The sequence below is a fragment of the Chelonia mydas genome, chromosome 2, assembly GCF_015237465.2.
Source record: "Chelonia mydas isolate rCheMyd1 chromosome 2, rCheMyd1.pri.v2, whole genome shotgun sequence".
NCBI classification, from domain to species: Eukaryota; Metazoa; Chordata; order Testudines; family Cheloniidae; genus Chelonia; species Chelonia mydas.
The window spans coordinates 86763000-86777759 of NC_057850.1; the positions used below are offsets into that span (position 1 = coordinate 86763000).

General features: G+C 43.2%; 1 protein-coding gene across 5 annotated transcripts in view; it reads left to right on the top strand.

Annotated features, from left to right (window-relative positions):
* RALBP1 (ralA binding protein 1) overlaps positions 1 to 14760 on the top strand; it is a 69835-nt gene that overhangs the window by 37563 nt on the left and 17512 nt on the right. For 4 of the 5 annotated variants that reach the window (XM_037892866.2, XM_037892867.2, XM_043539883.1 and 1 more), the window contains 2 exons: positions 8707 to 9165; positions 13211 to 13560. In XM_037892866.2, the coding sequence (XP_037748794.1) occupies positions 8707 to 9165; positions 13211 to 13560 (809 nt within the window). Of the gene's footprint in view, positions 1 to 8352; positions 8445 to 8706; positions 9166 to 13210; positions 13561 to 14760 lie in introns of all 5 variants that reach the window. The other variant, XM_037892870.1, reaches the window with a different exon arrangement.

Genomic DNA, 14760 nt, shown 5'->3' on the forward strand with positions numbered 1-14760 from the left:
ATGAGGTGCTCGGCGTGGCTCCAGGAGTCAGGCCTGCCACCTGAGGTCCAGAATACACTCCAGGACCTCCCCTTGGAAGGGTCCAGGCTCTTCTTGGACCAGACAGACACGAGGCTGCACAGCCTCAAGGACTCGCGAGCTACGCTTAAGTCGCTGGGTATGCACACCCCGGCGACCCAGAGGAAGCCCTTTAAGCCTCAGCCTCCCCTTCAATGCCAGTACCAGCCTCGCCATAGGCATGAGTCTTACCGTAGGCGAGGCAGGGGTAACAGGCAATGGCACAACAACAATAGTAACAATAATGCACTGGGCCAGAACCAAGGTCAGCACAAACCCTGGCCGGGCACTATGCCAGACTTTTGAAGGTGCGCTTGAGGTCAGCGTACCAGACCAGCCACCAGATCCATCCCCTTGTTTCCTGAACCGCCTGTCCTGTTTCTCCCATGCGTGGTCCACCATTACAGCAGACCATTGAGTCTTACGCACGGTGCAGAATGGGTACTTGCTGCAGTTCGCCTCCCTCCCCCTCTCCCCCCCTTCTCTGTCCCTCTTCAGGGACCCCTCTCACAAGCATTTCCTAGAGAAGGAAGTCCGCTCGCTGCTAGAGGCGGTGGCGGTAGAGATGGTGCTGCACAGCCTAAGGGGGAAGGGGTTCTACTCCCAGTACTTCCTCATCCCCAAGACCAAAGGGGGCCTTCGCCCCATCCTAGACCTGCGCCGGCTCAACAAGTTCCTGGTCAAGACCCAGTTCCACATGGTCTCTCTGGGCACCATCATCCCTTCCCTGGATCCGGAGGACTGGTACTCTGCCCTCCACATGAAGGACACGTACTTTCATATCGCCATCCACCCAGCACATCGGCGGGTTCCTACGCTTCGCCATGGGCCGAGAACATTACCAGTTTGTGGTTCTCCCGTTCGGTTTAGCCACGGCCCCAAGGGTGTTTACAAAGTGCATGACGGTGGTGGCAGCCTTCTTATGGAGGCAGAGAATCCGGGTGTATCTGTACCTCAACGACTGGCTCCTGGCAGGCCGATCCGAGGCGGAAGTGCCGGGCCATGTGGAGGTGGCCCTGAGATTGTTCTGCAAGCTAGGGCTCCTGGTCAACGTCCCCAAGTCCATGCTCGTACTCACGCGAAGAGTGGAATTCATAGGGGCAGTCCTGGACACGGTGCAGGCCAGGGCAAGCCTTCCAGTATCCCAATTCCGGTCTATCCAGCAAGCGGTGGCCTCCCTGCGCCAGTTTCCAATGACGACGGCCAAGTGCTGCCTGCGGCTGCTGGGCCACATGGCAGCATGCACGCATGTGGTCAGGCATGCCAGACTGAGACTCAGGACACTGCAGGCATGGGTCGCTCGGGTGTACCGCCCAGGCAGGGACCCCCTGGACTTGGTAGTGATAGCCCCAAGGGACATGCTGGACTCCCTGCTGTGGTGGCAGTCCCAGCCTGTGGTTTGCGAAGGCATCCCCTTTGCCACCCCACAACCGGACCTGACGCTGGTGATGGACGCATCAGACCACAGATGGGCAACTCACCTGGGGAACCTCATGGCGCAGGGTTTGCGGTCCGGAGCGGAGCGATCACTCCATATCAATGTGAAGGAGCTCAGGGTGGTTCGTGTCGCCTGCCAGACCTTTCACGCCACTCTGAGTGGTCACAGCATGACCGTTCTTACAGACATCACTACTGCCATATTTTATATAAACAAACAGGGCGGGGCTCATTCCTTGCCACTCTGTCGCAAGGCTCTCCTCCTCTGGGACCTTTGCATAGCCCATGCGATTCACCTCGAGGCCTATCTCCAGGGGTGTGGAATGAGCTGGCGGACTCCCTCAGCAGGTTGTACTGCATGCATGAGTGGACACTCAGGGTGGACGTCGTGCTTTCGCTCTTCCACAGGTGGGGGTTTCCCCGGGTAGACCTGTTTGCCACCAGGGCCAACACCCAGTGCCTGCAGTTCTGCTCATTCCAGGGCCACAGCCCGGGTTCGCTCGCGGACGCGTTTGCGATCCCATGGAGAGGGGGCTTGATGTATGCCTCCCCCCCTCCCCCCCCCGCTCCCCTTGGTGCACAAGGTCCTGCTCAAGGTGCGCGGGGACAGGGCAGCGGTGATCCTCATTGCCCCAGCCTGGCTCGCCAGCACTGGTACATGTAGCTCCTAGAGCTGTCGATGGAGGTCCCAGTAGTCCTGCCCCTACACTGAGACCTCATTACGCAGGACGGTGGGCGGTTTCTCCACCCTGACCTACAGTCACTGCACCTGACGGCATGGAGGCTCTGTGGCTAAATGCCCTAGAGAGCCAGTGCTCCCTTCCCATGAAGCAGATTCTGCTTGGCAGCAGAAAGCCCTCTACCAGGACGGCCTATATGGCCGAGTGGAAAAGGTTCTCATGTTGGTGTGAACCCCGACAGGTGCGGCTGTGCCAGGCCCCGGTGCAGGCCATCCTGGAGTACCTCCTGCACCTCAAGCAGCAAGGGCTAGCCCTGTCCTCACTCAGAGTGCACCTGGCGGCCATATCCACCTTCCATCCGGGGTTCTCGGGGGGCACGGTGTTTTCCCACCCAGTGGTGGGACGGTTCCTTGAAGGGTTGGAGAGGGTGTTCCCGTACTCCCACCCCCCAGTCCCACCATGGAACCTTAACCTGGTCCTCTCTAAACTCATGGGACCCCCATTCGAGCCCCTTGCTTCCTGTTCTCTCCTCCACCTTTCCTGGAAGGTGGCATTTCTGGTTGCCATTACCTCGGCCGGAAGGGTGTCCGAACTGAGGGCCCTCACGTCTGAGCCACCATATACGGTATTTCACAAGGGCAAGGTGCAGCTCCGGCCATACCCCAAGTTCCTCCCTAAGGTGGTCTCCCAATTCCATCTGGACCAGGGCATTTGTCTGCTGGTGTTCTTCCCGAAACCCCATACGGACCCAAGTCACTGCAGCTTACACACCCTGGATGTGCGTCGAGTGCTGGTGTTCTATTTGGAGTGCCCCAAGCCCTTTCGCAAATCGGCGCAGCTGTTTGTGGTTGTAGCCGAGAAGATGAAGGCCTCCCGGTGTCGGCGCAGCGGATTTCGTCTTGGATTACAAGCTGCATCCAGGCGTGCTATGAGTTCGCAGGTGTTCTGGCCCACTCAACCAGGGTGCAGGCGACTTCCACGGCTTTCCTGTCACAGGTCCCGATCCAGGAGATCTGCAGAGCAGCCACCTGGTCCTCAGCGCACACCTTCACAACCCCCTACGCAATCAACTAGCAGGCCAGAGGGGACGCGGCCGTTGGCAGAGCGGTCCTCCGAGCAGTTTTTCCGTGACTCCTACCCTCCTCCAGAGGTAAACTTGTGATTCACCTAATGTGGAATGGACGTGAACAAGCACTTGAAGAAAAAATGGTTACTTACTTTTCTCGTAACTGTTCTTCTTCGAGATGTGTTGTTCGCGTCCATTCCACGACCCACCCTCCTACCCCTCTGTCAGAGTCGCCGGCAAGAAGAAACTCGAGGGGGTCGGGCCGGCAGAGGTATATATGCCCGGCACAATGGCGCCACTCGGAGGGGCCCCGCCAGCCTGACGGGAGCCGCTAAGGGAAAAATTTTCCGACGCTCGTGCACGCGGCGCGCGCATACCTAATGTGGATGGACATGAACAACACAGCTCGAAGAACAACAGTTACAAGCAAGTAAGTAACTGTTTTTTTTTCAGTTGGCAAGGATGAAGCTTTTCCCATTCCACCCTGAGTTTAGTTCTTGAAGCAATGAAAGAGTAGTCCCCTCTGCAAGCTTATTCAATCATTGATCTCTCTGTGAAGCATCAACAGAGGTGGACATTATAATGATAGGTTTTTTTGAGGTGGACACTTGTCCATTAAGAATTGGAATGAGACCAACTCATCTTGCTCAGCTAACATTTGATTTCTGCCAACCCAATGTTGTCTTGAACTGATGTCTTAGAAGAAAAGCTCTGTATACTGTTTTCCGATTTGTGAGATATAAAGTCCCTAGGATTCTCTTACCTTGTGTCAAGCTGTCTAGAGTGGCTCACGACTGACAGTACCAACCACAGGGCAGACTGTTAAGAAGCAGGGCACAAACCTCAAATTGGTTGTGAGTTCTATAATTAGATTTCACCAACCAGTATCAACTGTGAACTCCTCAAGCACTATAACAGCCGTAACAAGGAGTCACACCAGTCCCCTTGCGTACTTTGGTCTATCTTGCCACCCAAGCAAATTTACCTTTGTGATAGATGGTACCTTACACCAAAAATATTCAGATTATTCCCAGTACCAAAGGTTCAGTCACCCCAGGTCAGTTGTACCTCAGATGTCACACTAAAGACAACGCTTGTAGCCAATCCTATAATAAAATAACTAAAGATTTATTAACTAGGGAAAAGAAACAGTTATTTACACAGTTAAAGCAGGTAAGCAAACATACACAAATGAGATACTTTTTGAAATTTAAGACTAATAGAAGCTGCTGCAATATGCAATGTTTGCATGTCCTTTAGAGCTAACCCAAGCTAAGCAGCTTGGGGATCCCTTGCTTATGCTTAGAAATATTGCCCAAATACCAAGCAGCATAGTGATAGAGTTCCTTCTAGTCCGGGACTTTCATACCCTTCCCCTAGAGTTCAAATTGATGTGCAAGTTTTTGTGCCTGTATCTTCTTCATGGGTGTGTGTGTTGGGGGGGATCAGCAAAGTTTTTGTCCTTTCATGGTTGGCTCATTTGGTTTCAGTGGGCCTTCTTGTGTGGAAGACCAGCACTTTGCATTAATTAATGCCTCTTTCCTATTTGGTGAGCTACACAGTTACAATGCAAACACTTAATATAGCTTTATACCATGGGTAAGGCTACGTTTTAGTCACGGGTATTTTTAGTAAAAGTCATGGACAAGTCATGGGTCGTAAACAAAAATTCATGGGCCCGTGACCCGTCCGTGACTTTTCCTGGGCGACAGCACGGCGGGTGCTGGGGGAGGTGGCCTGGGACCCCCACAGGTACTGAGGGGTGGGGAAGGTTGGCAGGGCTGGCAGGAGCTTCCTACCTGGCTCCGTGTCCCTGCAGCTCCTAGTGGCGGGGGCCAGGGCAGGGGCTCCACTGCTCCTGCCCCAAGCTCCAGCTGCCACAGCTCCCACTGGCCAAGAACCACAGCCAATGGGAGCTGTGGGGGTGGACCCTGCAGGCACGGGCAATGCGTAGACCCCCTCTGCTGCCGCGGAGCTATAGGGGGGGGCCATGCCATTGGGAGCCGGGGAGTCCCCCACGCCAAGGGGGGTAAGTGCATCCCCACTCCCCTAGCCCTGTGCCCCCTCCGAACACCCAAACTGCTATTGCTGGTCCAGGGGCTGCCTGGCTCAGGCAGCCCCTGAGTCAGCACCAGCCGCTGCAAAAGTCACGGAGGTCACAGAATCCATGACCTCTGTCACAGACTTGCAGCCTTAACCATGGGATACAGATGTTATATTTGAGATCGGTAAATGCAGCACACAAGAAGCATTTTATCAAGTCTAAACACTAAAAACATTCTTATAAACTTAACATCTATTTTAACAATGCTAACACACAGGTGAGCCAAACAGGTTTCCAGCTCTCCATTTGACATTGTTCAATAAAACATAGGGCCTTGGCATGAGCTGGCACCTGGTCTGCCAGCATCACCCCTTTATGTTCATTATCTCTTCTAAGGCATGTCTACATTATGGCACCACAGTCATGGTGCCGCAGCTGTGCCGCTGTAGCAACATAGGGTAGATGCTTCTCACATAGATGGAAGGTGTTTTTCCAGCAGTGGAGTTAATCCGTCTCTCTGTCAACCTAGCTGCGTCTACACCAGTGATTCAGTCGACCTATCGAGCCCAGGGCTCACATTTTTCACAGCTGTGAGCAATGTAGCTAGGTTGATCTAATTTTTAAATGTAGACCAGGCCTGAGCTTGTGGATTTGTACTTTTGCTTTGTGACATTCTTTCTTTGCTGGGAGAAACTGTGCTATGAATGTAGGTTCTGCTTTGCTCTTCTAAAACTAATAAAATCCTTTACAATGAAAATAAAGCAAAACACTTACTTCAACTTCTGGTGCTTCCCACACCCAAGGGAGAGCAATAGCCTGAATGTGAACTTACACTCTGGAGGGCTTTATGTATTAAATAACATAATTATGGAGTGACCTACTTGTTCGTTACCAAATTTTGGCACAAATCTAGTAATAGACAAATTGGGGAGTGAGAGGGGGAATGAAAAAAGCCATTACAGAAGCTAAATATGCATGCATCTCTGTTCCATCCTTATATATATATAATATGCATTTTTATGTAGATATAGAAGTACAGATATTTATGTGTATTCATGTCAGGGTCACACATAGGATCACTGTACTCATAACTTCCTTCTGTTCTAAACTTGTTTTTCATCCTACCTCTTCTTGCTTACTTAAAACAGACCTACATATTTTTAAATCAATTAATTGTAGAGACACATGCAGAATGCTCCAAAGAGCTAAAATTAGAGGGCTGGTCAACTAATAAATTATTTAAAATATTTGTTGGGTCAAACACCTGACCCACTTAACATATGTATCTGGCCCCCTGTGATAGAATGCAAGATTTAACTTTAAAGAAATAAAATGGACTCTTAGCTCTTGTTGTACAGAGAGCCTTCTAGACATGAAGAGAGTATAACCAACAAAGAACTGTTTTCCTGAGACTGCAGAAAAACTGAAACATTGGCTCTAAGATATGTTAACTGTCTCCACTCATCTCAGTATTATAATTTAAGCCTATAAACTACACTGTATGAGTCAGATTTAGCCTGAATTACACAATTATGCAACTCTGTACACAAATTGGGTTAATCATATATCCAAGGGATTAAAGGATAGAAATAGTGGTTGTCCTAAAAGTGTCCAGAACCACTCTTTGACTAATGGTGAATGTGATAAAGTAATCCTATTAACTAAAGTTTAGCTACTACTTATGGACTACGTTTTATCCTGGAGAGATCTGCAAACCTCCCATGGTTATCAATGGGATTTCTTCTGTGGATCATGGGTAGTATATGTTCCTGAACTTGGAGACTTGACACACACACAGCCAAATGAAAATATGAAATTTGGCCCTCTTCACAGAATGGGTTTAACTTGCTTGATTTAACATATGACTTTGTTTGATCCCTTGAAGCCAGGGCACACCACTTTCACCAGCATGCACTGTGCTGATGCTTCTACATTAGCCAGTTAATCCCCCTGGAACATGGAGCTTGGAGTATTTTTGAGGGAGTTAAAGGAGGGTGTGCTGGTCAAGTAATTTCAGTTTATTTAGTATACCTCAGTTCTGTGTATTTAAAATATTTTATACCGATTACATTTTGGGGATTTTAATATAAAAACTTTGCAAAAACTATGTTGTCTATAGAGCAGCTTGGGGAAGCTGCCATCAAGCCAGTCTAAATTATGCTGGGGCCCCTCTAGCCCTTGGAGCAGCCCAGGATCAGAAGGGCACAAGGTGGTTTAAATCCATCTTAGCCCTGTGGATGCAAGCATACAACGTCACGCACAGTGCCTGCTCTGAGGACCGTACAAGCCAAGTAGTGTAAAAAAAATAAATAAATAAAAATCTAAAACCATGTCCATTAAGAAATGGCGCTTGACTTAACTCTGTCCTTCCCTCATGCAAATAATAGGCCAGTTTCATGTTCCAGGAGTTTTTGACTAATGGAACAATATCAGAAAAACCTCATTCAGGAGTATCACATCTGAGATAGAGCTGATTATCCACAGCTTTAATGGAACCTAAAAACTACATATTGCATGTAAAATCTCTGCTTTGTTGAACACATTTCTTGTTTACTTTAGCTCTTTGGAGTATTGAGCATGTAAACCTATAATTAGGTGGCTTAAAGAAACCCTTCCAATCCACCTTTAAAGATTTTCCTGTTCTTGCCTAGAGGATAGGCAGGGCTAGCTGCAGAGGTGTAGCTTATAAAAACTCTTGTGCATATATTTCAGAGACAGTACCTTGTATTTTGCAGCTGAAGTGTGGTGTTATTAGGCTGTGACTTTGGAGTTGCAGTCTCTCACAGGCTACATAAGGCAAATGTAGAACTGCAGTAATAGGTAATATGTCAGTACAGTTGGAACAACTTTACTTATCTAATGAAAAAGTAAGTTTCCCCCCTTTTAATGATATTTTGATCTGAGGCTAAAATGTAATAATTTCACACTCCTCTTAAGAAGATTCTTAACGTTTTCAGAAAGGGAGTGAGCAATTAAGTGACTCCACCCTTTGCATAGTCATTTATTAAAGCTGTACTTGTGTAGCAGATGATTTTTCATAACAGCAACTTTTATACTATTGATTACAGGAACATAGAAGTTGCCAGACAGTTGTTTTATTTTGCATTTCCTTGACTATTAAGTGGACAAATAGCGCGTAAGATGGACATTGTCATACTGAGTAAGTATTTAAAATACCAAATGTTTAGGTGATTCATGAGATGAGTTCATATTGGACATAACTGTGAAACGCTGATTTAATAATTGCCCTACTTAACGCTGTAAAAAGAAAAATGGATCTTTTTTAGTTGTAGGCAGGTACCGTGTCTCTTTCAATATTACCCTTTACCCCGTTTTTTTCTCCTTCTAGACTTTTTTTTTTTTAAATAAATTAAGCAGGTGATAACTTTCTGCCACTTGCTTTCTCTTCTTTCTCCCAACAGCGGAAGGTTATGCTGCCTTCCAAGAGGACAGCTCTGGTGATGAAGCTGAAAGTCCTTCCAAGTTGAAGCGGTCCAAAGGAATTCATGTTTTCAAGAAACCCAGCTTTTCCAAAAAGAAAGAAAAGGATTTTAAAGTAAAAGAAAAACCCAAAGATGAAAAACATAAAGATGACAAACACAAGGAAGAAAAACATAAAGAGAAGAAGTCAAAAGACTTAACAGCAGCAGACGTTGTAAAACAGTGGAAGGAGAAGAAAAAAAAGAAAAAGCCAACTCCAGAGCCAGAGGTACCTCAGATGGATGTTCCAAGTCTTAGGCCGGTGTTTGGGATTCCTTTGGCTGATGCAGCAGACAGGACCGTGATGTACGATGGCATTCGCCTGCCAGCAGTTTTCCGTGAATGTATAGATTACATAGAGAAGTATGGCATGAAATGCGAAGGCATCTACAGAGTTTCAGGTATACTGGGTGCATCTAAGTGCAGATTTTCAAGGCTTTACCTTTATTTGTCCAAAAAAATAACATGAATGTAGTACTTTGCCTTTCTCTACACATCCACTCCACATGTATAGTTTTATTCATTTAATTTCATAAAAGACTGCAATTTCAGTGAAATTAACTATGTAATTGTAAGCCAAGCTATGGATTTGAAATTCCTGAAAGATAGCTTACGCGATGGTAGAGAAAAAAATTCTATGTTCTTAGCCTGTGGAGTAGGAGATGGTTAAGTTACAAAACCAGTCTCATGGTGTAAGGGAAGGGAAAGGTTTATCAGATGCACAGGTGTTCAGTATTGAACCTCTCCTTCTCCAATGTTTCCATAGCATGGTCACCCACTTGCTGAAGATAGCAACAAAAAGGTATATGGTTTGGTCTTTTTGATGGGGTGGAAACTAGGTATGTAGCATAACATGCTTTGGAGGCAAGCCGTAGATGCTAAAACGTTTTGATCAGTGCTTGGGGTTATTTTGAGTATATTACTCCTTTATTAGAAATAAGATACAGTTCTAGCTAATGAAAATGGAAATTTGGTAGGGAGTTGAAGTAATAAATAGGTTACTCCTGACTTTGCTTTCCCCATCCACTTTCATTCTAATTTTCTTCCAAAAAGAACTTAAATATATACAAAACCTTTCTTTTTTTCTTTCAGTAAATCTACTAGTAATGTAGAACAGCAGCTGAAAATTTCAGCTTGGATTTGAAGAAACACACTGGTAGTAACACCAAGATAATTAGCAGCCTTAGTTGTATAACATTGATCTACATACAAGTACCAATGATTTTAGTCATTATTTAAATATACAGCTATATTTGATTTGTGAAAGCCACCTGCAATATGAATCGTGCAAATATTCCAAGTACCTGAGCTGTAGAACAAAAAAGGACAGAAAATAAGAAAAAGCATTTAGAGCAAGTGAAATATGTATTATCTAAATCTATAAAACAGCACAGGGGAGTAATTTTAAAGGCTTTATTAAGATACCTGCATTCAATTGATGTGCATGGAATTTGTTGGGGATGCAAAGATAAGGCAATAGTCAAAACTGTTTCTCAGACCTTGTATTTCAGAGCATTCAAGTGATCACAATGTCCCGCAGAAATATAACATGGTGTGGGTTTTGTTCTGTAACCTATTTTTGAGCTCTCTTGGCAGTCTCTTGTGCAGCATCCCCCTCCTCTCATGTGAAAGAGAGTTCAAATTAAGCTTGTTAGTTGAATCAGATTCCTCATTCCTTTACTATGCAGATGTATTAGTTTATGCAGTTGCATATGATTTCACCCTATACTGTATTTGAGGCTAGGCTAACAGCAAAAACAGTTCCTCATAATTTGAGGTCTGGAAATTCTGTGCCTAGGATGATCTTCATTTTCCTTGGATAGCCTTTTCTTTATTCACAATATGCTGTCCAGTTCTGGGTCTTTTGGTGGGAAACACATTTAACCCACCACGCATACCTTATAGCCATACCAAAATTCTCAGTTTTAGATTCCTCTGTACATTTCTGCAGGGTGAACTGAATTAAATAATATTAATCATGATTTAAATCAGTACACCGGAAATCTTGTTTTGAATAATCGGTTTTAATTGTGGTTTGCATTTGTAATTTTTAATTATCTTCCTAAAGAAAGGTTGATTCTCATTGGCTAGTAACAATTAAAACGTGTTGATTTACAAGTGAATATAGCCTTAAATTGGGTGCTCATTTTTGCTAACCAGGAGGATACACTATATTATACACATTTATTTAAGCAGTTGTATAACTTAATTTATATATATTCAAATTCTTCCTTATTATATTTTGCTGTGGTTAAAAACAGCAAATGATGCATTTTTTATTTACTAGATGATTAATTTTTTACTTATGATTTGTGTCAAGCTCTATAAGAATGGAAATTCATTCAGGGTTATTTTTTAACATATTTGTCACACTCTATATGTATGAAAATTCAATTAAAAATTCACAAACAGCATTTTAATAAATAAAGCTACCTTAAATGTGATCAATACAGAAGCAAAAAAAAGTTTATCAAAACATGTTTTGCATTTAAAACTAATTTACCAAACTAAGTATTATCTGTAGTTAGTGAATTGAACTGATTGTTTCTGGTCACCATGTCCTTCTAGATTTTAGAACTAGTAGATCTTACCCTCTTAGTCCCAGGTTTTTATTCATAGATTGGAAAAGGAAAACCAGCTTCCCTGCTTTTTCAGTTCCCGATTGGTTCTTAACTTTGAATGAACGAGTCATTGAACGGAACTAGTTGAATAAACTGAAATGAAGAAAATATTTTCTTCACTCCTGCAGAAGAGACTACTACTACTATCAAATGCTAGTTTAGTAAACTCTGGTTCCAGGTACTCAGCCAGTTCAGTGGTTTGACCTTCTGTAAAACTTGTCAGCAAATGTACTGCTTAATATTATTTTTGTACTTAATTTAAATTATTTTAATAGATTTTAAAATGGTTAGGCCTTAATATAGATTGCTAATTTCAAATTTAATTTTAAATAGGTTTAGTTTAAAAAAATTAACCTGTATTTAATTTAAATGAAAAAAATCTGATTTAAGTAAAAAACAAATTTTTAAAACAAAATCTATTTTTGTTTTGTTTTTTTAAATAAAATCAGGTGGGTTTTTTTTATTTAAAACAAAAATAATTAATTTTTATCCATCCACATTTCTGCTGAAAACTGTATCAAAGCCCTCCCATAAACTGACACAGATTCTCCTGGTTTTGGGGATCAAAATGCTACTCAGATATTGGATAGTTTTTTCCAGTCATCCAATAAATACACATTTTGACACAGTTAGTGCCCCGAACCGAGAGTTTTAAATATCACACCTCCCAGGAGGGATGACTGGTTGGAAATTGGCAAACAAGAGTTGTTATTTTTTTTTAAAGGAGGTCTCTGGCTTTGTGGGGGGCTGTTGCTTAGAGATTATTCTGTAATATTAAAAGTTAATTGCAAGTATTTTTTAATAAAACTACTCATTTTAGGGATACATGCTGAATGCCAACTGAGAGTTTAAATACACAAGTGATCTTAAACTTTTCCCCTTATTTTAGGTGCTTTGGCTCCCACATTGATCTGACATTGCATCCATTTCTATGATCATGAAACCCTGGTAGAGCATGCAGGCAACTTACTTGGGGGTGGGGTTCAGGTAGGTGCCATTGCTTTACTATATAGTGTGGTTTAGCAGTGGGTCTTTTGGTATACACAAATATTTAAACTTTATAAAATCATACCAATATGGTAAAGCAGTGTCTCTTACGTGTTTAACCCCTCCACACACACATGTGCTCATGCTGTCAGGCTGCCACTGTGCTTCAGCTACACAGCCTTTTCACATCAGAGCAGGAGCCAGTTTTTTGACTTCAGGAGACCTAAAACAAAACATATACACTATCTTATGTGCATGAATTTCCTTCTTAGTCTTGCTTTTAGAGGCACTGAGCACAAAACCGTACTGGTCTTGGTTTTATTTTGTAACATACAGGTCACCTTGAGAGGTTTTTCTGAATTAACTTCATTCTTGATAGGGAGAGACAAAAAAAAAAGGATCTGAAAAGGAAAAGTGTGTGTGTGTGTGTGTGTTAATAAGGACGGGCAGATAGAAGAAAACCTGTAAATCTAAGGCTATGTCTACACTGCAAATTAACGTGTAAATAGTTGTAGCACAGGTAGGCATACCTGTGCCAGCTTGCATTTAGCTAGCATGGGTAACAGTAGCAATGAAGACATGGCAGAATGGTCCCTGGCATGGTCTAGCAATATGAGTATGTATCCAGTGTCCCTGGGGGCTTATACTAGGGCCTGTGCTGAAGCCTGTGCCACCACATCTTCATTACTGTTGTTACCATCACTAATTAGATGAAATGGGTATGCCTACCTGTGCTACAATTCACATGTTAATTGGCAGTGTAGACATACCCTAAATGTAAAGATGGTTGATGTACTTGTTTTCAAGGTCTCTTTAATTTCAATCTAAATATTTTAAGGAATAAAATCAAAGGTGGATGAACTAAAAGCAGCCTATGATCGAGAAGAATCTCCCAACTTGGAGGAATATGAGCCGAATACCATAGCCAGCTTGCTGAAACAATATCTACGAGAACTGCCTGAAAACTTGCTTACCAAAGAGCTAATGCCCCGCTTCGAAGAGGCTTGCGGGAAGAGCACAGAGGGGGAAAAAGTTCAGGAGTGCCAACGCTTGCTAAAGGAGTTGCCAGAGTGTAACCATCTCTTAATTTCTTGGTTGATTGTGCACATGGACCATGTTATCGCAAAGGAACTAGAAACAAAAATGAACATCCAGAACATTTCTATAGTGCTCAGCCCTACTGTTCAGGTACATGCACAACCCAACAAGTATGTGAGCTGTATTGCAGTCCTAGCAAGAGATTCTTTAAAACGTCCTCCTCTTAGAATTGTACACACAAACTATAAATGTTATAGTGCAGTTGAATAATAGCTTCTCTTCATGTATTCTTCAGGACTTCATATTTTGGTTTTACTTATTCCTAATGTGGGCTGGTCTGAAATCCAGATGAACATATTTGGCCTTTAAATATAGTTAAATAATGTAAGCATTATAAACACTGCGGTATGACTAATTTTACAAGTAAGCTAACAGTGTGCAGTGAGAGAGGAGGAGTGGAAACCTTTGACGCCTATAGTTGCACACACACTTCATTAGAATTTGTTAAAGTTGATGGTTTAATGATTTATCATTGAACAATATTGTATTATTGCTTATAATATCAGGCCAGTCAATCCAGTTCTGTAAACACAGATATTCCTCCTGAAATAATTATTTGGGTATATTGGCTAAGTATCAATTAACATATTATCAGAAGAAATCAAATGGACCTAGTAAGAGTTTTGAGCAATAACTGGATTACAGCTTAATTTCTAATTATACTTTATATATTTTAAATTAGTCACCGTTTGGAATTGGAGTTTTGCTGCATAACGCACTTTGTGATTGGGGTTTTTTAAAATCTTACTTCATGATTTTATAATCTCAGTAAGGCCCTCAATAAGGCAAGAGGGTTGGGTTTTACTCACTGATACTTTGTTGTGGCAGCTACGCTGTCCTGTCCTCCTCTCTTAACAGAATAGGCATGAAATTAATGCAGCGTAACTCATGTCTTGTCATGTCTTGTCTGTTGCTTAAATAGATTTAGGCAATAACAAAACATTGGTGTCAGAACTGTCACTTATTTCAACACAAGTAGTGAATTTCCATTTGATAGATCATATCAAAACAAATCTAGTCTCAAGGCAATGAACATAATGCAGCTCTTTCAAAAACATTTTGTGGCCAGCTTTTTTCCCCCTCTTTAAAGTATTAGAAACGTGTTAAAGGATATTTTAAATCTCTTGAAATATTGGGGAGAAATAGAGCAAATAGTTATTCAGTAGGCATAACTCAATGATTCCCTTATTTTTTTTAACATTTCACAATATGGTAGACATTACTTGCAGCCCTGTACAGAGACTGTTAATGGATTATCCTTTAAAACTGTAAATACTAGTTTAGCTGAAG